The sequence below is a fragment of the Oncorhynchus keta genome, unplaced genomic scaffold (assembly GCF_023373465.1).
Source record: "Oncorhynchus keta strain PuntledgeMale-10-30-2019 unplaced genomic scaffold, Oket_V2 Un_scaffold_1109_pilon_pilon, whole genome shotgun sequence".
In the NCBI taxonomy this organism is placed as follows: domain Eukaryota; kingdom Metazoa; phylum Chordata; class Actinopteri; order Salmoniformes; family Salmonidae; genus Oncorhynchus; species Oncorhynchus keta.
Window position 1 is genome coordinate 342,696 of NW_026290758.1, and position 22,305 is coordinate 365,000.

Consider the following 22,305-nt stretch of genomic DNA (forward strand, 5'->3'; position numbering starts at 1 on the left):
GAGTGGAGGGGCAAGAGAGACAAAGAACATGAGAATCTACCTGGAAGTACTAATAAACAACTACAAAACAACAGTAAAAACTGTAGAGTGTTAGAAAGTACAGAATGTATGAAGAGGAAGAGGTAGTTATGCATATCTGAAGTTGGAGATACCAGATATCTAAGACTATGGACAAGGAAGGATGTTCACCTCCAGTTTTTAGTGTGAGGTGGTCCATGCTCCAGCCGTAGCAGAGAGTAGCGCGCAGCACTGAGGGACAAACCTCGTATCCCATCTCCCCACTCCTTCTCCGCTCTGAGAGAGAGACAGAGAGAGTGACATACTCTGGCCTAAATAGCTAACTCATACATTGACCCAATGATATCCAATTATAATATGAAATGGATAAGAGTCCAGACATACCCCTGGTACTCAATGTACTTGTAGATCATGCCAGCGATGCACATGGCCACGATGGCATAATACCAGGAGGAGATGAACATCAGAGCCAGACACATACTCATACCCAGAAAAGACAGAGCCCTGTGGGGGAAACACACAGATATACTGTAGTACTCTTTATACTATACTATTGGACGCATGAAAGGAGATCACCAGTTGTGGTCGTTCCAAAAAGCACCCACAGATCTTACAAAGCTCAGTACCCGCTTAGCAAAGAAGCCAAAAAGGGTATCATTCCCATAGTGCATTAGTTGAAAGAGGCGCTCTGGTTCTCTGCCCGAATTTGCCCTGTAAACACACCAATTTTACCTGTTAGGAAACCATCTGGTGAATATCGTTTTGTGCAAGACCTTAGAATAGTAAACAATGCTGTACATGCAAGAGCACCCCTGGTGCCTAACACTGTTACCATTTTATCCCAGGTGCCTCCAGGTAGTTTGTTTTTTAGTAATTGATTTAGCTCATGCTTTCTTTCTTTCTTATCTTCTCTTCTTTTGTTGATCCTGGAGGGAGTGTTTTGGTTCAGTATGTTGACCATTTGTTGGTTTGCTCACAATCAGAAGATATATGTCACGAGGACACTTAGGCATTGAGGATTTCTTTTGGCAGAAAATGGTCATAAAGTTTCCCCCAGTAAGATGCAATTATGCCAGTTAAATATTTGGGTCATGACATCACTTCTGAGGGTTGCGCCCTCTCCACTGGTAGATTAGAGGCAATTAAAGCTTTGCCTAAACATGTTATGCCCTCTCCACTGGTAGATTAGAGGCAATTAAAGCTTTGCCTAAACATGTTATGCCCTCTCCACTGGTAGATTAGAGGTAATTAAAGCTTTGCCTAAACATGTTATGCCCTCTCCACTGGTAGATTAGAGGTAATTAAAGCTTTGCCTAAACATGTTATGCCCTCTCCACTGGTAGATTAGAGGTAATTAAAGCTTTGCCTAAACATGTTATGCCCTCTCCACTGGTAGATTAGAGGTAATTAAAGCTTTGCCTAAACATGTTATGCCCTCTCCACTGGTAGATTAGAGGCAATTAAAGCTTTGCCTAAACATGTTATTCCCTCTCCACTGGTAGATTAGAGGCAATTAAAGCTTTGCCTAAACATGTTATTCCCTCTCCACTGGTAGATTAGAGGTAATTAAAGCTTTGCCGAAACATGTTATTCCCTCTCCACTGGTAGATTAGAGGCAATTAAAGCTTTGCCTAAACATGTTATGCCCTCTCCACTGGTAGATTAGAGGTAATTAAAGCTTTGCCTAAACATGTTATTCCCTCTCCACTGGTAGATTAGAGGCAATTAAAGCTTTGCCTAAACATGTTATTCCCTCTCCACTGGTAGATTAGAGGTAATTAAAGCTTTGCCGAAACATGTTATTCCCTCTCCACTGGTAGATTAGAGGCAATTAAAGCTTTGCCTAAACATGTTATGCCCTCTCCACTGGTAGATTAGAGGTAATTAAAGCTTTGCCTAAACATGTTATTCCCTCTCCACTGGTAGATTAGAGGCAATTAAAGCTTTGCCTAAACATGTTATGCCCTCTCCACTGGTAGATTAGAGGTAATTAAAGCTTTGCCTAAACATGTTATTCCCTCTCCACTGGTAGATTAGAGGCAATTAAAGCTTTGCCTAAACATGTTATGCCCTCTCCACTGGTAGATTAGAGGCAATTAAAGCTTTGCCTAAACATGTTATGCCCTCTCCACTGGTAGATTAGAGGCAATTAAAGCTTTGCCTAAACATGTTATTCCCTCTCCACTGGTAGATTAGAGGTAATTAAAGCTTTGCCTAAACATGTTATTCCCTCTCCACTGGTAGATTAGAGGTAATTAAAGCTTTGCCTAAACATGTTATTCCCTCTCCACTGGTAGATTAGAGGCAATTAAAGCTTTGCCTAAACATGTTATGCCCTCTCCACTGGTAGATTAGAGGTAATTAATAAGTTCAACCGCTGCAGGATTGTATTTATGGGAGAAAGATGGAGGCAAGTGAAGCTGTGGTCTCGACTGGTGAGATGTTCTGATATTGTGGCAATGTCTCTTCTAACCGTACATATGCCCCATGTGGTGGAGGCAATTATTAAACAGGCAAAAACGGCTCATTTGATGTCCGCGAGACTGTTAAGACTATCAGAACATTCTTAACCCTTCAACTCTTCTCCCTGCAGCAGAAACCGGTGAAGACCATGACTGTGATTTAGCTATTGAAGCTGACTGTAGCTCTAGGTTGGACTTGAGAGATACCCCATTAGACAATCCAGACTTTTATTTTTTTGTAGATGGGCCTGCCCAGAGAAATGTAAAAGGGAATCATTTAGTTGGTTATGCTGTTGGACTGTTTTGGAAACTGTGGAAAGTTCTCTACTCCCCTCACACGTATCTTCCCAGGCAGCAGAACTATTTGGCTTGACTATAGCTTATATTTTGCTCAGTTAACATTTACACTGATAGTAGATCTGAGTTCGGTGTTGTGCATGATTTTGGAACATTGTAGAGGATTGCACAAAGTAGAGATTGCACAAAGTAGAGATTGTACAAAGTAATCTTGTTTCGTCTCTCTTAGAGGCGGTCCAGTTGCACTCCTCTGTTTCTGTAATCAAGAGTCAGGCGCATTCTTCCTCTAATGACAACATTCCTCTGGGGAACACTAACGCTGACCGCGCTGCTAAATTGGCTGATTCCTCTTCTGTTTCCCCCTCCTTCACATGGCAGCAGTTCCCGCTTCCACTAACCCTTTCTCTGTTAATGTCTCTGCAGGCAACGGCTGATGCATCAGAGAAGGACGCCTCGGGTGTATGGCTGGATGAGTGGAGCAGACCAGCCATGCCCCGCTGTACTTTCCAATTCCTTGCCAAATTGTCACATGGTCAAAAAGAGGGATGGTGGATCGTGTAAATAAATGAATAAATAAGGGAAAGGGGGATACCTAGTCATTTGTACACCTGAATGCATTCAACTGAAATGTGTTTTCCGCATTTAACCCAACCCCTCTGAATCAGAGAGGTGCGGGGGGCTGATATTGGTGTACAGTAGGTTTTACTGTGCTTGCAGGACATTTCTCTGGTGGTGGGGTTGTACAATGTTTGATTTGCATGACTAACAATGTTGAACCAAACTCTGAAAACAAAATTGTTTAAACTAATTGGTGAAACAAGCCTGACATGGGTAAAGGTGCTTCTATTGGCACTGAGTATGAGGAGCAGATCCCACACAGTCACTGGTCTCTCTCCACACGAGGTGCTGACTGGCCATCCCACGAGGATGACTAATACACCTTTTCTCAAGAACAGGTTGTCCCTGCAAGAAATTGAGGAAGACATGGTTGAGAATTGTGTCACCCTTAACAGTGTTCTTAAGAGACTTTTCCCCCGGGTGAAGGTGTCTTTGCCGAACTTGGCAGGTGGAGCTGAGCACTATTTCAACCCAGGTGATTTTGTGGTGGTCAAAGACTTCAGGAGCGAGAGTTGGAAGGACCTCTGTTGGAGAGTGCCATACCAAGTTCTTCTGACCATCTCCACTGTGGAAACCTGACAGAGGGTGACAGAGGGTGAGATGAGTCCTTAGCCAAAATGACCAACACAGGCCTGGAGTAGTGCAGAAGAAGGTGAGATGAGTCCTGAGCCAAAGGGACCAACGCAGGCCCGGAGTAGTGGCCCAGAAATAGATGGTAATTGGAGAAGGAGAACCCTGCTGGGCCCTCATAACCAAGAGGACTGATGGAATGGCTGTAACCTCCTCCTCAGACCAATTGGGAGAACGCCCAGAACATTGCTCTGGGAACCAAAAGGAGTATCTCAGTTTCAAGGTCCCAACTTTGAGAGAAAAAGCCTTTTCAGTCACATGCAGGAACCAATGTTAATAATGAATAATGTAAATCATGCTTATATGACTTGTTTGTATAGCACTATAAAAGGACTGAGAGGGAAAGCCCATTTCAGAGTTTTCATAAAACTTGGATTGAGAATGTGAACCTCTCCGGTCGTGATAATAAAGATTGATTCCTTTACACTGAGTTTGAGTTGTGAATTTCCACGACAGGTGCTATACTTGTTCAGCTACTGAAGCTTATTACAGTGAAGTTCCTTCTTTCTAGGTTACCATCAGAACACCAGAGAACAAAATGCCTCTATAGCTGGAGTCTGCATAAAGTCCTCCAGTCAGTCAACAGGATATTATGATAAGCTTCCCAATATGTCACCTGAGAAAGCAAAGTAGATTATTCAAATGGAGTGAAAGTGTACCCAACACCCACGCATATACAAATGAGTGTTACATCGCTCACATACAGTATGCACGGATACACAGCCACGCACATACACCTGTACTGTACTTACCAGTGGTAATATTTAAACCTAGGCCTCCAGTTTGGTGTCCGTAGTAAAGTCTGCACAGCACAGGCTAAGTTCACAAACAGATAGCACATCAAGAAGAACCTGTAGAAAAAAATCACACACCACAAAATGTAATTCAGTCCAAACTGATTTAGTCATTTAAATATTGATATGGAATTACAATATATTCATTTTGCAGTTATGTACTTGTTGCAGGATGTATAGGCCTGGTAGTCTGCTAAAATACATCTCAACTGATGGCAAAACACAGAAGCACAAGAAAGTGCACTAGGTCAGGGGTTCCTAAACTTTTTCACTCAGGCCCCCCTTCCAGCATTGAGGAACATCCAGCATGTGCACAATGTCTATTTCTATGGGCACAAGCACTGTTCATGACACAAACTGTTCACACCCCTCTTATTGACATAGAGAATATTTTTCAGCTTATTTCCTACAGTTCTATACATTATGCCATGTCTAATGTGTATTCATGTGATATTTGTGTGACTCGAACATTATTACAAAATCTATGGGCTAAAAAACATTAGCCGAAATGGGCTAGTTGATCTGGACATTTCTGACATGTTATAAATAGAAATGTCCAGATCAACTAGCCCATTTCAGCTAATGACTGACATGACAAGAGGAATACTGATGATGCACTACCCAATTTCAAAATGTGACCTTATGCATTCTACTATTATAACTTTCAACAGTAATTTAAAAGCCGGACTGAGTTCCTTAATATATATATAACATAACTGGACCCACAGTTTGTGAACCACTGCACTTGGTGACCTTCCACACAAAGTCATCTGTGCTGATTGTGTACAGAGTGCCTGGCTGGAATGAGGTGTTTCACTTGTGAAGTGGTTGTTAAAATGCAAGTGATTTGATTAAAGTATATTTTAGTATCCAGAGTGACTTACAGGAGCAATTAGGGTTAAGTGTCTTGCTCAAGGGCACATGAACAGATTATTTACCTAGTCAGCTCATGGATTTGAACCAGCAACCTTTCAGTTACTGGCCCCGCTAGGCTACCTGCCGCCCAAACTACTCCTCAGAGGACCATAATGTTTTTTAAACATCTGTGAGATGTTTATGGTTTAAAATGGTTTATGGTTTAATAGCAGTGTTTGAGAAGGGAAGTAGAGTCATCAAGAGTCTGTTTTCTCACATGTAAAATACATGACTTTGGCTGATGGGAGTAATTTCAGCAATTCATTTTTTATTTTATTTTTACCCCTTTTTCTCCACAATTTTGCGGTACCCAATTGGTAGTTACAGTCTTGTCTCATCGCTGCAACTCCCGTACGGCCTCGGGAGAGGCGAAGGTCGAGAGGCGTGCGTCCTCCGAAACACAACCCAACCAAGCCGCACTGCTTCTTGACACAATGCCCACTTGACCTGGAAGCCAGCCACACTAATGTGTCGGAGGAAACACCGTACAACTGGCGACCGTGTCAGCGTGCACTGCGTCCGGCCCGCCGCAGTAGTCTCTCGTGCGCAATGGGACAAGGACATCCCTGCCGGCCAAACCCTAACCTAACCCAGACAATGTTGGTCCAATTGTGCGCCGCCCTATGGGTCTCCCGGTCACAGCCGGCTGCAACCTAGAATCTCTAGTGGCCTTAGACCTCTGCGCCACTCGGGAGGCCCCAAGTTCAGCAAGTTCACCCAACATATGATTTGAAATCATCCCTATTTGCCTGCTTTTAAATAATCATGTTTGATGTGTCTGCATGCATATGTGTGTGTTTAGTCTGTTTCGTACATGTGTGTGTGTGTGTGACTCACATGGAGAGGATGGGGGCCACCATGTCCAGAGAGGCTATGAGGATGCCCAGCTCAGCGATGAGCCCTGTCAGTAACAGTGCCCAGGTTGGCTCCCCATTGGCCTTGCCATGACCAAACACCTGCACCAGAAAATAAAAAAGTATACACTTTAGAAATACATTATTTTTTTGTGATGGTTTGTTTTTTATTTGTTTTATTTCAGGCTGATTGTTGTATTGTAGCCAATGGGACCGATCATTTATGGATTGAGCGGCCTTAAAGGCCCAGTGCAGTCAAAATTCAATTTTTCACTGTGTTTACATATCAGATTGTAAAACAGCTGATGAAACTAACACTGTAAAGGTGGAATGTGAAAACATTTGTTATAGATTATAGTTATAGATTCGTCATTCACGTTGAAAGCAAATCTAACAAGCGGTAAATGTGTTCTATGTGCACTATTTCTATGCTTCCAGTTCTTACATTTTGTCTTTGCATCTTTTACTTTCAGTTTTGTACACCAGCTTCAAACAGCTGAAAATACAATATATGTTTGGTTATTGAAAATATATTTCACAACGGTTTAGATGGTACAATGATTCTCTACACTATACGTGTGCTTGTTTTATCACATAAACTGAAATTAGGTGAACTATTTGAATTTTTGCAACCAGGAAATTGGCGGAGCGATTTCTGCATAGTGAAACTTTAAAAGACCAATAACAAATAGGGTTCCAACCTCTCTGCCAATAACAGCTAGTTTTCAGTTTTCCCCTCCCCACTTGGACCACTCCCAGAAAGTCCTGTCTAAATTCTTGCTTGAGAAAAATGTTTTTGCTAAAAAATCTATTTTTGTTGACTTTAATGGAAAACTATTATTGTAAGGTACTTAATTGTTACTGAGTAATGATTTGTTATTGATTGAAAAACGGGTGTATTGGGCCTCTAAGTACTGGTCCTAGGCCAGTTTTTTTACAATAATTTTCATGGTCGCTTAACCTGATCCTATAACAGGGTTACATAATGCCCTTCTTTTATATAGCTAATCCTCTTCTACCAACAATAATTTACATGTGGGAATGCAAATTAACTTCTATGTTCAGCTTCATTCAAATGAGTAAGCAAAGACAACCACAACTCTATCTCTCTTGTTCACTGTAGTTTTTAGTTGTGTATCATAATGTATCTAATAGTAGGGCCACTGTGAACATACATGGGCTTAGAGCCGAGCAATGTATCAAGCAATGTGTACAAACAGTGGTGGCAGCTAGAGAAACCTTAAATTATGGCTGTGTTTTTCAGGCCACTAGATGCTTTGCATTGTATAGGAATTACACAGTTTGTATGTACAATACAGCTCCACCCACAAAGCCATAAGGAAGGGCACTGATAGCCAGTGTATGATTTTTTTACATTTGAGCATACATTCTTATCCAGAGCAACTTACAGGAGCAATTAGGGTAAGTGCCTCGCTCAAGAGCACATGGGCATATTTTTACCTAGTCAGCTCTGGGATTTGAACCAGCAACCTTTTAGTTACTGACCCAATGCTCTTAACCTCTAGGCTACCTGTGGCTGGGCCTACCCTGAGGAAGGGGATGATGTTGTCCTTGGCGATGGCCTGTAGGAGACGAGGGGCGCCGGTCAGGGACTGTAGTCCAGCCCCCACGGTGGAGAAGAATGAGCCAATCACGATGACCCAGGGGGAAGGCCAGGACAGAGTCCCCACAACCAGGTTCTTACTGACTGCATCCCCAAACCTACAAGACAGGAGAGGACATGGACCTGTTAGCGGGGCCATTATCAATACCAACAAACACAGCATCTGAAGTGCTTTGCCATACCAACAAATATAATTACAAGCTTGTACTGTATGTTCTTGAGAAGCAGACAGGCTATTGTCTGGACCTGAATGTATCTTTTGATGTCAAAGATGTGGCCTAATGCTACAGACAAGTTCACTTACTTGTCCCTTAGGACCGCTCCTTCAATACAGGCCCCAAACAGAACCACAGAGCTGAAATCTGATGATAGGATGTTAAGGAACACACAGAAACGCATGCAGTATGGAAGACAGATGCATCTAGACATTGAACAACTTGTGGAGAACACTGCCTATTGATATGGATGAGGAAGAGCTTGCAAGTAGAGGCATTTCACTGTACCATTTACACCTGCTGTATCCTGTGCACGTGACAAATACATGTTGATTTGATTTTACTATTGACTCCATGAAAGGATACAGACAAGGGTAGTAGTGGTTATAGCCAAGATGGTTCCAATAGGGATGGACTTCTGAGCATCTTTCAGATCTCCTGATCTGTTGGAGCCTGCCATGATACCTACAGTACAGGGTCATGAAGGACACGCATCAGTTACTGACAACTCTCAGAATGTTGACCAATCAGTGAACAAAAATGTCTCTGGGTTGCCAGCTGGGATTATTGGTCTGGTGTTGCCAGTTCATGGTCTGGGTTGCCAGTTATGGATCTGGGTTGCCAGGTCGTACCTGTGGCGGAGGGAAAGAAGATTCCCACCAGGAGGGTGAAGGAGGTAGCGATGTCAGCTGAGACGTACAGGCCGATGCTCTCCACAGCCCCGTGGACGTCTACTGAGGGCAGACCTGCCTTCTCCAAGATCTGACCCTTCTCCAGGTAGTCTCCCCACATGTTATCTAAAACATGCATCAGGAACCAAGTTTATAGAAATGCTAGCATCCCATCCACAAAGTAAGCAACATAATGGCATCCACCTAACGGCACGAAAACACCCAAAGCTCTACAACATCACAAATTATTGTTATAATAACAGAAAATGTTTTACAAAGTATATATATTCACCTTTTAGATAGCTAAATCACTACAAACATGTTGTACACAAAGTCTATGTTTTACTGTAATTACATGTCATCACTATTGTAAAATGGCGTAGCAGTCAGGCGTCTTTTGTCGTCGTCCTGTCCTGTGTATATATCTTTTTATATATTTTTTTCTTCACATATATTTTTAAAATATTTTTCTTAACCCAAACTTCAACATACTCTCCTGCAACCCACCTCATCCAATGTGGTATTGATTTGCTATTTTCTTTACTTCAGAACCAGAACCCCCAACAGAAGCTAACTAGCTACTAGCTAGTAGTCAGCTAACCACTGCTAGCGGTCATCAGCTAACCTTTAGCCTGGACAACTCCTGCCAGTGATGCACAACGCGATTCAACCCAGAGCGTATCGGACTTCTTATTCTCCATATCCCCAGATTCCTACCGCAACCTCTGAACCTCTTCACCTGGAATATCGCAGCTATCTTGCGGCTATCTGATTGCCTTCTCCTGGCTAACGTCTCTGTCCCGAAGCAAGCAACAATTAGCCCGGCTAGCTGAAGAGGTTCATCAGCCACTCCTTGGGCTACAATACCTATTTTGCCAATTGGCCTGGACCCTTTTCTACACGGAGCCCTGCTGATCCATCACGACTGATCTGCCGACGTAACCGTATGAAGGGGCTACAACTGACTTCTTCCATCACAACGTCCCTCTAAGGCCCTTCTGCTAGCCTGCTAGGCCCGGCCCGCTAGCTGTCTGAATCGCCGTGTCTCCAGCCCGCCCAGCTACTCAATGGTCACTCGGCTACGCATGCATCTCCTTAATGTCAATATGCCTTGTCCATTGCTGTTTTGGTTAGTAATTATAGCCTTATTTCATTGTAGAGCCTCAAGCCCTGCTCAATACGCCTTAGTTAACTCTTTAGTTACACCTCCCACACATGCGGTGACCTCACCTGGATTAAATTATGTTTCCAGAGAAAATATATCTCTCTCATCGTCACTCAATGCATAGGTTTACATCCACTGTAATTCACATCCTACCATACCTTTGTCTGTACAATCTATTACACCGTGCCCAGAAACCTTCTCTTTTACTCTCTGTTCCGATCGTACCAGATGACCAGTTCTTATACTTATCCTTATCCTACTCCTCCTCTGTTCCTCTGGTGATGTAGAGGTTAACCCAGGCCCTGCAGTGCCTAGCTCCACTCCCATTCCCCAGGCGCTCTCATTTGTTGACTTTTGTAACCGTAAAAGCCCTGGTTTCATGCATGTTAAAATTAGAAGCCTCCTCTCTAAGTTTGTTTTATTCACTGCTTCAGCACACTCTGGCAACCTGGATGTCCTAGCCGTGTCTGAATCCTGGCTTAGGAAGACCACCAAAAACCCTGAAATTTCCATCCCTAACTATAACATTTTCCGACAAGATAGAACTGCCAAAGGGGGCGGAGTTGCAATCTACTGCAGAGATAGCCTGCAGAGTTCTGTCTTACTATCTCGGTCTGTGCCCAAACAATTTGAGCTTCTACTTTTAAAATCCACCTTTCCAGAAACAAGTCTCTCACTGTTGCCGCTTGCTATAGACCACGTTCTGCCCCCAGCTGTGCCCTGGACACCATATGTGAATTGATTGCACCCATCTATCTTCAGAGCTCGTGCTTTTAGGGGACCTAAACTGGGACATGCTTAACACCCCGGCCATCCTACAATCTAAGCTTGATACCCTCAATCTCACACAAATTATCAATGAACCTACCAGGTACAACCCCAAATCCATAAACACGGGAACCCTCATAAATATCATCCTAACCAACCTGCCCTCCAAATACACCTCTGCTGTCTTCAACCAGGATCTCAGCAATCACTGCCTCATTGCCTGCATCCATAATGGGTCTGCAGCCACCCCTCATCACTGTCAAACACTCCCGAAAACACTTCAGCGTGCAGGTCTTTCTAATTGACCTGGCCCGGGTATCCTGGAAGGATATTGACCTCATTGCGACAGTAGAGGATGCCTGGATATCCTTTAAAAGTGCTTTCCTCACCATCTTAAATGCCCCATTCAAAAAATGTAGAACCAGGAACAGATATAGCCCTTGGTTCACTCCAGACCTGACTGCCCTTGACCAGCACAAAAACATCCCGTGGCGTACTGCATTAGTATCGAATAGCCCCTGCGATATGCAACTTTTCAACGAAGTTAGGAACCAATATATACAGGCAGTTAGGAAATCAAAGGCTAGCTTTTTCAAACAGAAATTTGCATCCTGTAGCACTAACTCCAAAAAGTTCTGAGACACGTAAAGTCCATGGAGAATAAGAGCACCTCCTCCCAACTGCCCACTGCACTAAGGCTAGGAAACACTGTCACCACCGATAAATCCATGATAATTGAGAATTTCAATAAGCATTTTTCTACGGCTGGCCTTGCTTTCCACCTGGCTACCCCTACCCCGGTCAACAGCCCTGCACCCCCCACAGCAACGTGCCCAAGCCTCCTCCATTTCTCTTTCACCCAAATTGAGATAGCTGATGTTCTGAAAGAGCTGCAAAATCTGAGCCCCTACAAGTCAGCCGGGCTAGACAATCTGGATCCTCTCTTTCTAAAATTATCCGCCAAAATTGTTGCAACCCCTATTACTAGCCTGTTCAACCTCTCTTTCGTATCACCTGAGATCCCCAAAGATTGCAAAGCTGCCGCGGTCATCCCCCTCTTCAAAGGGGGAGACACTCTAGACCCAAATTGCTACAGACCTATATCTATCCTACCCTGCCTTTCTAAGGTATTCGAAAGCCAAGTTAACAAACAGTTCACCGACCATTTCGAATCCCACCGTACCTTCTCTGCTATGCAATCTGGTTTCCGAGCTGGTCATGGGTGCACCTCAGCCATGCTCAAGGTCCTAAACGATATCATGATAAGAGACAATACTGTGCAGCTGGCTTCGACTCTGTCAATCACCATATTCTTATCGCAGACTCAACAGCCTTGGTTTCTCAAATGACTGCCTCGCCTGGTTCACCAACTACTTCTCAGACAGAGTTCAGTGTGTCAAATCGGAGGGGCTGTTGTCCGGACCTCTGGCAGTCTCTATGGGGGTGCCACAGGGTTCAATTCTCGGGCCGACTCTTTTCCATGTATACATTAATGATGTCGCTCTTGCTGCTGGTGATTATCTGATCCACCTCTACGCAGACGACACCATTTTGGATACTTCAGGCCCTTCTTTGGACACGGTGTTAACTAACCTCCAGATGAGCTTCAATGCCATACAACTCTATTTCCGTGGCCTCCAACTACTCTTAAATGCAAGTAAAACTACTGTAATTGCTGGACTATTAAGCGCACCCGAATATAAACCGCACCCACTGAATTATTAAAAAATATGTATTTTGTACATAAACAAATGAACTTTACACAGCCTTTAAACGAAAACACCAAAAATAAATAGGCTTTGTACCAAAAATAAATAGGCTTTAACAAAAATAAATAGGCTTTAACGAAACACGGCTTGTAACAAAAATTAAACCTACCAGTAAAGTTATTGGTCACTATCTTCCTCCTCCTGTGCACTGAAACCACTGAAGTCATCTCCTTCGGTGTCGGAGTTGAATAGCCTCAGAATTGCTTCATCCGATGTTGGATCGTTTTCATTGTCGCTCTCGTCACTTTCATCCGGAGGCAAATACCCCGCTGAGCTCATGCTGCCCCTTCAACACGCAGCAGTCCAGCCTTTCGAAACCCGTTGATGATAGTGGATTTTTTGACAATGCTCCAAGCTGTCAGGACCCACTGGCAGACTTGACCATAAGTTGCTCTTCGCATGCGGCCCGTTTTAGTGAAGGATTTCTCCCCACTTGTCATCCAAGCCTCCCACTGAACACGGAGCGCCACCTTAAATGCACGATTTAGTGGCTGCAAATACTTTGGGCCATCTGCTTTTTTTCCTTCTGAAAGGTTTGTTGTCTTTTTGCACTGAGTCAGTTCCTCACGCTGCTGTTTACAAAGTCTTATAATCGACTCATTAAGGCCAAGCTCCCATGCAGCAGCTCTATTTCCTTTTCCAACAGCCAGATCGATCGCCTTCAACTTGAAAGCTGCATCATATGCATTTCTCTGTGTCTTTGCCATGATGAGGGTGACAAAATTACTACCGTAATCAGAATGATGGGAAGTTTGAGCGAGCTCGAATTACGTCACATTATGTGACGGTGCTCAGTTTTTTGGCGGCATGAATCTTGTGAAAGCGGGAAAAGTCCATAAATTAGCCGCGTCATTGTATAAACCGCGAGGTTCAAAGTGTGGGAATAAAGTAGCAGTTTATAGTCCGGAAATGACGGTAAATGCATGCTCTTCAACCGATCGCTGCCCACACCTGCCTGCCCGTCCAGCATCACTACTCTGGTCGGTTCTGACTTAGAATATGTGGACAACTACAAATACCTAGGTGTCTGGTTAGACTGTAAACTCTCCTTCCAGACTCACTTTAAGCATCTCCAATCAAAAATGTAATCTAGAATCGCCTTCCTATTTCGCAGCAAAGCATCCTTCACTCATGTTGCCAAACATACCCTCGAAAAAAATGACCATCCTACCGATCCTAGACTTTGGCGATGTCATTTACAAAATAGCCTCCAACACTCTACTCAGCAAATTGGATGCAGTCTATCACAGTGCCTTCAGTTTTGTCACCAAAGCCCCATATACTACCCACCACTGCGACCGGTATGCTCTCGTTGGCTGGCCCTCGCTTCATATTCATTGCCAAACCCACTGGCTCCAGGTCATCTATAAGTCTTTGCTAGGTAAAGCCCCGCCTTATCTCAACTCACTGGTCACCATAGCAGCACCCACACATAGCATGCGCTCCAGCAGGTATATCGCACTGGTCACCCCCAGAGCCAATTCCTTATTTGGCCGCCTTTCCTTCCGTTGTCTGCTGCCAATGACTGGAACGAAGTGCAAAAATCACTGAAGCTGGAGACTCATATCTCCCTCACTAACTTTAAGCACCAGCTGTCAGAGCAGTTCACAGATCACTGCACCTGTACTTAGCCCTTCTGTAAATAGCCCATCCAACTGCCTCATCCCAATACTGTTATTTATTTTGTTCCTTTGCAACCCAGTATCTCTACTTGCACACTCATCTACTGCACATCTATCACTCCAGTGTTTAATTGCTATATTGTAATTACTTCCCCACCATGGCCTATTTATTGCCTTACCTCCCTTATCCTACCTCATTTGCACACACTGTATATAGACCTTTTCTATTGTATTATTGACTGCATGTTTGTTTATTAAATGTGTAACTCTGTGTTGTTGTTTGTGTCACACTGCTTTGCTTTATCTTGGTCAGGTCGCAGTTGTAAATGAGAACTGGTTCTCAACTAGCCTACCTGATGAAATAAAGGTAAAGCAAATAAAAACAAATACAAGTGGATGTGGATGTGGCTCTGCTGCCCCCTAGCTGGTTGGCCCCCATTGGCTATAGTAATAGGGTGAAGCTGCCCCCAGATGCTAATCTTGGGTCAGTTATACATTTCCCACCACTAATGGTTAAGGTAAGGACAGTGGGAGGGGGAAGCTGATCTTAGATCTGTATCCTAGACCCAGGAGTGTGGTAATAGCCATATCATTACAACTATGGTCCATCCTCTGACTTTGGTCTTTACCTCTGATGATGCCGCTGGCCAGTCCTGGTATTCCCTGTATCTCTGTAACGTTGTTCTGGTTGAAGTAGTCGTCACATTGAGGACTACTCATGTTGCCAGAGCTACAGAAGTTCCTCCACAGCTGACTAGGTACAGTCACATTGCCCTCTAGAACCGTCTTACTACACACGTCAAACTGATCTCTCATCAGTGTCCTGTTACCCAACATACAGATCCTGGAGAAAGAGGAATATTATTGCTTCTGATTATCAACAGAGTGATGATAACATGTCATGATAATGTGTGTTTTCACTCTACTTTAGATCAGATATTAGCTATATTATAGCTACACTGAAAAACATTTACAGTATGTGTACAGTAGCTAGATCTTTAGGACAACGTTCAACAATGGAAATACAATTATATCTCCCTTGACCATTCCAGCCAGTGGAACAGAAAGTGTTTTGGCTTCCGTCAGGGACAAACTGATCATTAACACCAAATTAAATCCACATCAATTATACCATTATCCCCATTTCCTGTTTAGACAAAGAAGTTTAAAAAATCCCCAGTGCCTTACGAAAAGTCGGGCGGTTGGAAAACGGACTTAATGGCCCCGGCGTAGATGGAGACGATTGAGATGATGACACAGGCCAGGAAGAGAGAGGCCAGCTTGTTGACATATTTCACCCCCACAAAGACCACCACGGCCATGAGGCTGAGACAGATGGTGCCGTACACCCTCATGTTGTTGAGGATGGCACTGTCGCCCCCGTGGTGGTCGCTGGCGTGGAAGATGGCCGCCTGGGGAACCAGGTATTTCTGGGGGAGGACAATGACAACATAATTAATTTAGGTACACTTTCTGTAAAACACACACATTTAATACCTTATATGTGCATTCATAATGCACTTATAATGGCTTCTACAACTCACTATAAAGTAAGAGCAGAACAGAAGCCTTTGACTTTAAATGTATTTTGAGTAATCCAAATATATATACGACTATCAGTCATATACTACAGTCTACAACAGCAACATTATGTGGATCAAATGTATGTTCAGCTAATGTTATTGGATCCCATTTTGTTTCAAATATGTTTTTATTGAACACACACAAGAATGGTGTACAGGTATACAAGACAGGTATACAATTCTTATCTAAACATAAAATAACAGACAGGAACAACAAGACCCAGAGTTCTGGGTACAAAACAAATAATACAAAACAAGACATACAGAACAAGGACATGTAGAAAGAAAGAGGGTAGATGTAACCCCCCCATTGCCCCATATTCCCCCCCAACTGCTCAGGTGGCGGGGCCAGCACATAGATTAATGTAGATTAAATTATTACAATTGTGAGTGCGTTAATAAGTACAAATTTACAGCGCTGACTCGTCCAAGTAGGAGAGGAAAGGCTGCCAGATTTGAACAAATGTTGATAATTCATTGTTCAGAATATATCTAATTCTTGAGTGTAGAGTGTTTGCCAATTCACTGAGCCATAATTTGGTAGAGGGCACTTCGCTCCTTATCCAAAACAACAAGATTAGTTTTTTTGCCGAAATGAGACCGTAAGAGATTAGTTGTTTTTGGGGGTTGGTTAATCCATTTAGGGACTCAGACACTCCCAGGATTATCAGAAGCGGGTCTGGGGTCTGGGGTCTGGGTGTATTGAAGTCTCCAAAACTTCAGAGAGGATCCCAAAAATTCCACACCAATAACCATGCAAGCTAGAGCATAGGGCAAAGCAGTGGAGTGGTGTACCCTGCGCAGCCTGACATTTGTCACACATAGGGGATGTATCAGGAAATATCCTTTGGAGCATAATCTTGGAATAGTGTAATCTGTGTAATACCTTGAATTGTATGAGACGATGTCTGGAGTTAATGGAGCATGTGTGAATATACTCCAAGCTCTCTTCCCAGTCTGCCACCGAGATGTCAGTCCCTAGTTCTTCCTCCCATTTGGCCTTAATGGCATCTATAGAAGGTGTGCTAACAGATTGAGAAGCATCATATAGACGCGATATCAGTTTGTCTGAGGTGGGGCATATTTTTATGCATCCGTCAAACATGGAAGGTTTAGCATTCCCAAATGTTGGGAGGTGTTTTCTAACGTAGTCTATAATTTGTAGGTATCTGAAAAAATAACTTCTGGGAAGATTATAAATTTCCCTCAGCAACTCAAAGGAAGCAAATGTCCCTTCTATATATAAATCCCCTATGGTACTTATCCCCAACTCTCCCCATCGCTCAAAGGTGTTATCAAGGTTAGAAGGGGCAAAGGAGGGATTCCTGGCGACAGGGAGCATGAATGACATTGGTCTAAGCTCAAAGTGGACTTTAATTTGCTTCCAGATTCAGACTGTGCTATGTATAATAGGATTGTTACAATAAAGTGACATCTCCAGATTGACAGGCGACAAAATCACAGCCCCAATAGAGAACGGGTGACACTCCTCACGCTCCATACTAAGCCAGCTGGATGCCGGAAGTGCGTCATCCAGCAGAAACGTAACAACGCTGAGGTTAGCGGCCCAGTAATAAAATATAACATTTGGGAGAGACAATCCTCCTTCCATCTTGGATTTACAGAGGTGTTTTTTACCTCTCCTGTGTGTTTTATAATCCCAGATGAAAGGATTGATAATTGAGTCCAGGTGTTTATGAAAGGATTTAGGTATGAATACTGGGATGTTCTGGTATAGGTAGAGCAGTTGTGGGAGGAAGACCATTTTAATGGCATTAATTCTTCCGAGCAGAGAAATTGGGAGAGTTCTCCAAAATTGTATGTTTACCTTGAGTTTTTGCATCAGAGAGGGGAAATTCTCTTTAAATAGTAAGGAGTATTGTTTGGTAACTACAATTCCTAGGTAGGTACATTTTTCTGAAGATAACTTAACTGGGAGATGTTCTAGCCAGGAGGTGTTGTGCAACCGTATGGGCATTAACTCACTCTTGTTCCAATTCATTCTGTATCCTGAGAAGCTACCAAATAAATAGATCACATCAAGAATAGCTGGAATACTAGCCTGGGGTTATGTTACATAGAGGAGGATGTCATCTGCGTATAGGGAAATCTTATTTAGAGGATCTTTAGTATTATAGCCGTATATTGCTGCATGAGATCTAATCGCCTGAGCGAGAGGTTCGATAATTAGGGCAAAGAGCATAGGCGACAGAGCACAACCCTGCCTTGTCCCTGGTTAGTGAGTATTCTCACACAGGGGTTCCTATATAAAAGCTGGATCCAATTTATGAACCCATCTCCAATATCAAATTTCTGTAGGACCTTGAATAGATAGGGCCACTCAACTTGGTCAAAGGCCTTTTCGGCATCAAGAGATATAACGGCAAGGTCCACGTTGGGTAACCTCTGAGAATACATAATGTTGAAGAGGCACCTGAGATTGAAGAATGAGTTTCTGTTAGGGATAAAGCCAGTCTGGTCCGAATGGACCAATTTTCAAATTAAAGTGCTAAGCCTGTTAGCCAGAGTTTTTGCTAAAATCTTTTGGTCTGTATTAAGGAGAGATATTGGTCTGTATGATCCTACCTCTTCCGGATCTTTACCCTTAACTATAACTGTAATGAATGCTTCATCCAAAGTAGAAGGGAGAGCTCCATCCTCATTGGCCTGAACAAACATTTTGTGCAGGTCGGGAGAGAGCATTTTGCTGAATGTTTTATAGAATTCACCAGGGTATCCATCTGGGCCCGGGGTCTTGCCACTCATTAGAGTTTTAATTGTTTCTCGAATTTCTTCGAGATATTTCCTCATTCAGGAAGTTAGAATCTTCCTGGTTCAGGGCAGGAAGATTACAGTCCTCCAAAAAGTTTTGCATAATTAAGGGGTTAGGATCCACTTTAGATGTATATAGAGTATCATAAAACTGACGGAATCTGTCATTGATGTAATTCCCCAGATGCAGATTTAACTTTGTGAATCATTCGATCACTCACATTTTTTCGAAGTTGTCTGGCGAGTAATTTGTGTGGTTTGTCACCAAACTCAAAATATTTTTGCTTGGCATAGAGAAAATATCTAGCAATTTTAGCTGAGAGAATCTGATTATATTCAAATTTGAAAGAGTTAATTTTTTTGGTTTCTCCATAGATGAATGGCTAGCATTCTCCCTATCCAGTAAGTGAATTTGTCCCTCCAGTTCTTCCAGTTTTCCCCTGTTTTGCCTACTCCTGGCAGCCTGAAAGGAGATGATACAGCCTCTCAGATAAGCCTTCAGTGTTTCTCACAATAATGCTGGGGAAGACTCTGTGTTGTCGTTGGTATCAAAGAAAAATGTAATTTGGTCTTTAAGATGTTCACAGAATGTTGGTTCTGTGAGGAGCTGACGATTCAACCTCCAGATCCTCTCGTTTGGTACAATGTCACCCAATCTCAGGGCGAAGGTGAGTGGACTGTGGTCCTAGCGATCCTCCATACCTGTATATCAAATAAATTCGATTTTTTTACACTGCCGATTTTGCAGGTTTTCCTACTTTCCTACCAACCATCACCCCCAGTCCCATGCAAGCAATAAATAACTGGTATGGTAATAAGAATAATGTAAGGATTGAAAAATAAATAACGAAACAAAACAAAAATGGGGGAATATAAGTATATCCATCCGAAAGTGTCAATGATCAAACCTGGAAGGCCTCCCAAATATGCATCGCTCTGAACACAGCCGGGATGAAAGTGAATTTAACGTTAAATGAGAGCTCTGACCACCATCCATTGGTCGGCTCAGCGTCTTACATGTTCGGTAGCCCTTGCTGAGCCCGTTTAATACGGTTTCACCCGTTATGGTATAGTATGGATTCGAGTCCATGAGCAGACCCTAACACACAAATACAAGGCACTCTAACCTGTACAGGGGATTGGTGTATATTCCCGGATAAACTTCTCTGCATCCAAAACCGAGGAGAGACAAATCTTCTCACCGGAAGGCGGGGTAATTCTTAGTCTTGCAGGGAAGAGCAAGGCTGGGCGAAGATGGAGTTTGTAGAGTTTGGCCATAACATCTCTGTAGCCGGCGCGGTGCTTTGCCACATCCGGCGTATAATCCTCATGGACACGGAATGGGTGCCCTTTATTTGACAGGTTGCCCCTCATTCGGTTGCCTCTTGCATCCTTCAATAGCTTGGCGAAGAAGTCGGTGGGGCGAGAGCCCGCCTCCACCCCCTCTGCCAGACCAACAACACAAAGGTTATTACGTCTGGATCGGCTCTCCAGGTCGACCACTTTCACAGAAAGCCTCTGCACACTATCCTGCAATGACGTGCATAGCTTCTCTAACTCGTCGATCCTACCATCGTTGAATTCAGAAGCTTTCTCAAGGTCCACAATGCTCTGACTCTGCGAAGTGACGAATGATGCTCTCGATTATAGTGTCCAGTTCAGCAATAGTAGCCTGAAGATCCTCAGCTATAGCAACACGTAGTTCTCCCAAAGCCCAGGTAAGTTCTGTAAGTGTCACGTTGCCTGTGCCGTCTGTCTTGTTGTTTAGTGGGGAGTAGGCCTCCGCTGTGGATTTATTGTCCTTTGGTCGCTTATTACTCAGCATTTTCACATAGAAAGTTACAATCTTGTATCAGAAAGAAACGTTTGTTGTAAAAAGTGACATAAAGTAGGTTAAATTAGATTATTTCGCAAAAGAAGTTGCAGGAGCCTCTCACACACAGCCATTCACTCCAACATGCTAGCTCCGCCCCTTGGATCCCATTTTTACATGTAAGTTACTCCATCTCAAAATGTTTGAGTACATTGACCTATTTTACTGCGGTATATTGGTTGCATCCCAAATTGCACCATATTCTCTACACATTGCACTACTTTAGGTCCTGATCAAAAGTAGTGCACTAAATAGGGAATAGGGTGCCATTTGGGAGCAGATGATAACTCACCAGGAAGATCTCTATAGCTCCCAGTATGTACATGGCAGCAGCGAAGGTTGTTCCCAGGTAGAAACAGATTCCTACAGCCCCCCCAAACTCAGCACCCAGGGAACGAGAGATCATGAAGTACGCCCCTCCGGCTACAACAGAGAGCAGCACAGAGTTAACATGGATGAAACTGGTCAGAATAGACTGACAGTGAGATAATTTGTTAGTCATGTCATAAAAAATGATATTATCTTCTTAATGTCATGTTTATGTAACTGTTACAACTAAAGTGTTTTAAGTGTAAAATGTAAGTTTGGATTCTCAGTCTTCAAAGCTTGTACTGTACCCTCACCTGGGACAACACCATTTGTAGCTATGGCACTCATGGATATGGCAGTGAGCATTGTCTGTCAAACAGGAGAGAATATAAACACCATCAAATAAGGCCAGTCTGCCTTTATGAGAGAGTTCTGGATGTTTTAGGTTGTGCCCATCAACCAATACACTCTGCTCTTTATCCACATTATAAACACACTTAGCAATAGAGGCACCACTTGTCATTGGACAACTGAACATAATTCATCAATCATATTGGAAAGGTTGAGACATAAACCACAAATATATTACATGTCCTTTGGAGTAAACAGCAGGATGTGGAAACTGCTGTGGGTTCTATTCAGCCTGGTAATGTTAACTGGCTGGCCGGTGACACAGTTTTAACAGGGGGTTTGGCAAGTGGACAAGAACAGTGTGTCAATGGTCTTCTAACATTGCCAGACAGTGTCAAATCAAATCAAAATTTATTTGTCACATACACATGGTTAGCAGATGTTAATGCGAGTGTAGCGAAATGCTTGTGTGTGTGTGTGTGTGTGTGTGTGTGTGTGTGTGTGTGTGTGTGTGTGTGTGTGTGTGTGTGTGTGTGTGTGTGTGTGTGTGTGTGTGTGTGTGTGTGTATGCATGTGTGTGTGTGTATGCATGTGAGTGTGCCTGTGTGTGCGTGTGTGTGTGTGTGTATGCATGTGAGTGTGCCTGTGTGTGCGTGTGTGTGTGTGTGTATGCATGTGAGTGTGCCTGTGTGTGCATCCACAATGTGTGTACTGCTGTGAAAAAGTATTTGCCCCCTTCCTGAGTTCTTATTTTTTTTGCACATTTGTCACACATAAATGTGTCAGATTATCAAACAAATTTTAATATTACACAAAGATAACCCAAGTAAACACAAAATTCAGTTTAAGTGATAGCTTTTTTCCCTTAATAAATACAATTATCTGAACCTTCGTGGCCCTATGTGACAGAGTATTTGCCCCCCTTGTTAAATCATGAATTTACTGTGGTTAATCACATTTTTTGGAAAGCTGAGTTCAATTTCACTAGCCACACT

The 22,305-nt window shown here is 43.2% G+C and overlaps 1 protein-coding gene across 2 annotated transcripts in view; it reads right to left on the minus strand.

Moving 5' to 3' along the window:
* The window catches only part of LOC118394196 (solute carrier family 12 member 4-like), a 52,923-nt gene that overhangs the window by 10,934 nt on the left and 19,684 nt on the right, over positions 1-22,305 (minus strand). For both annotated transcript variants that reach the window (XM_052513431.1, XM_052513432.1), the window contains exons 5-16: positions 21,274-21,328; positions 20,943-21,073; positions 15,611-15,852; positions 15,052-15,266; positions 9,060-9,224; positions 8,794-8,892; positions 8,517-8,574; positions 8,136-8,310; positions 6,572-6,690; positions 4,778-4,876; positions 403-522; positions 190-294 (exon numbers count right to left, since the gene is read on the minus strand). In XM_052513431.1, coding sequence (XP_052369391.1) covers positions 190-294; positions 403-522; positions 4,778-4,876; positions 6,572-6,690; positions 8,136-8,310; positions 8,517-8,574; positions 8,794-8,892; positions 9,060-9,224; positions 15,052-15,266; positions 15,611-15,852; positions 20,943-21,073; positions 21,274-21,328 — 1,583 coding nt within the window. The remainder of the gene's footprint in view (positions 1-189; positions 295-402; positions 523-4,777; positions 4,877-6,571; positions 6,691-8,135; positions 8,311-8,516; positions 8,575-8,793; positions 8,893-9,059; positions 9,225-15,051; positions 15,267-15,610; positions 15,853-20,942; positions 21,074-21,273; positions 21,329-22,305) is intronic.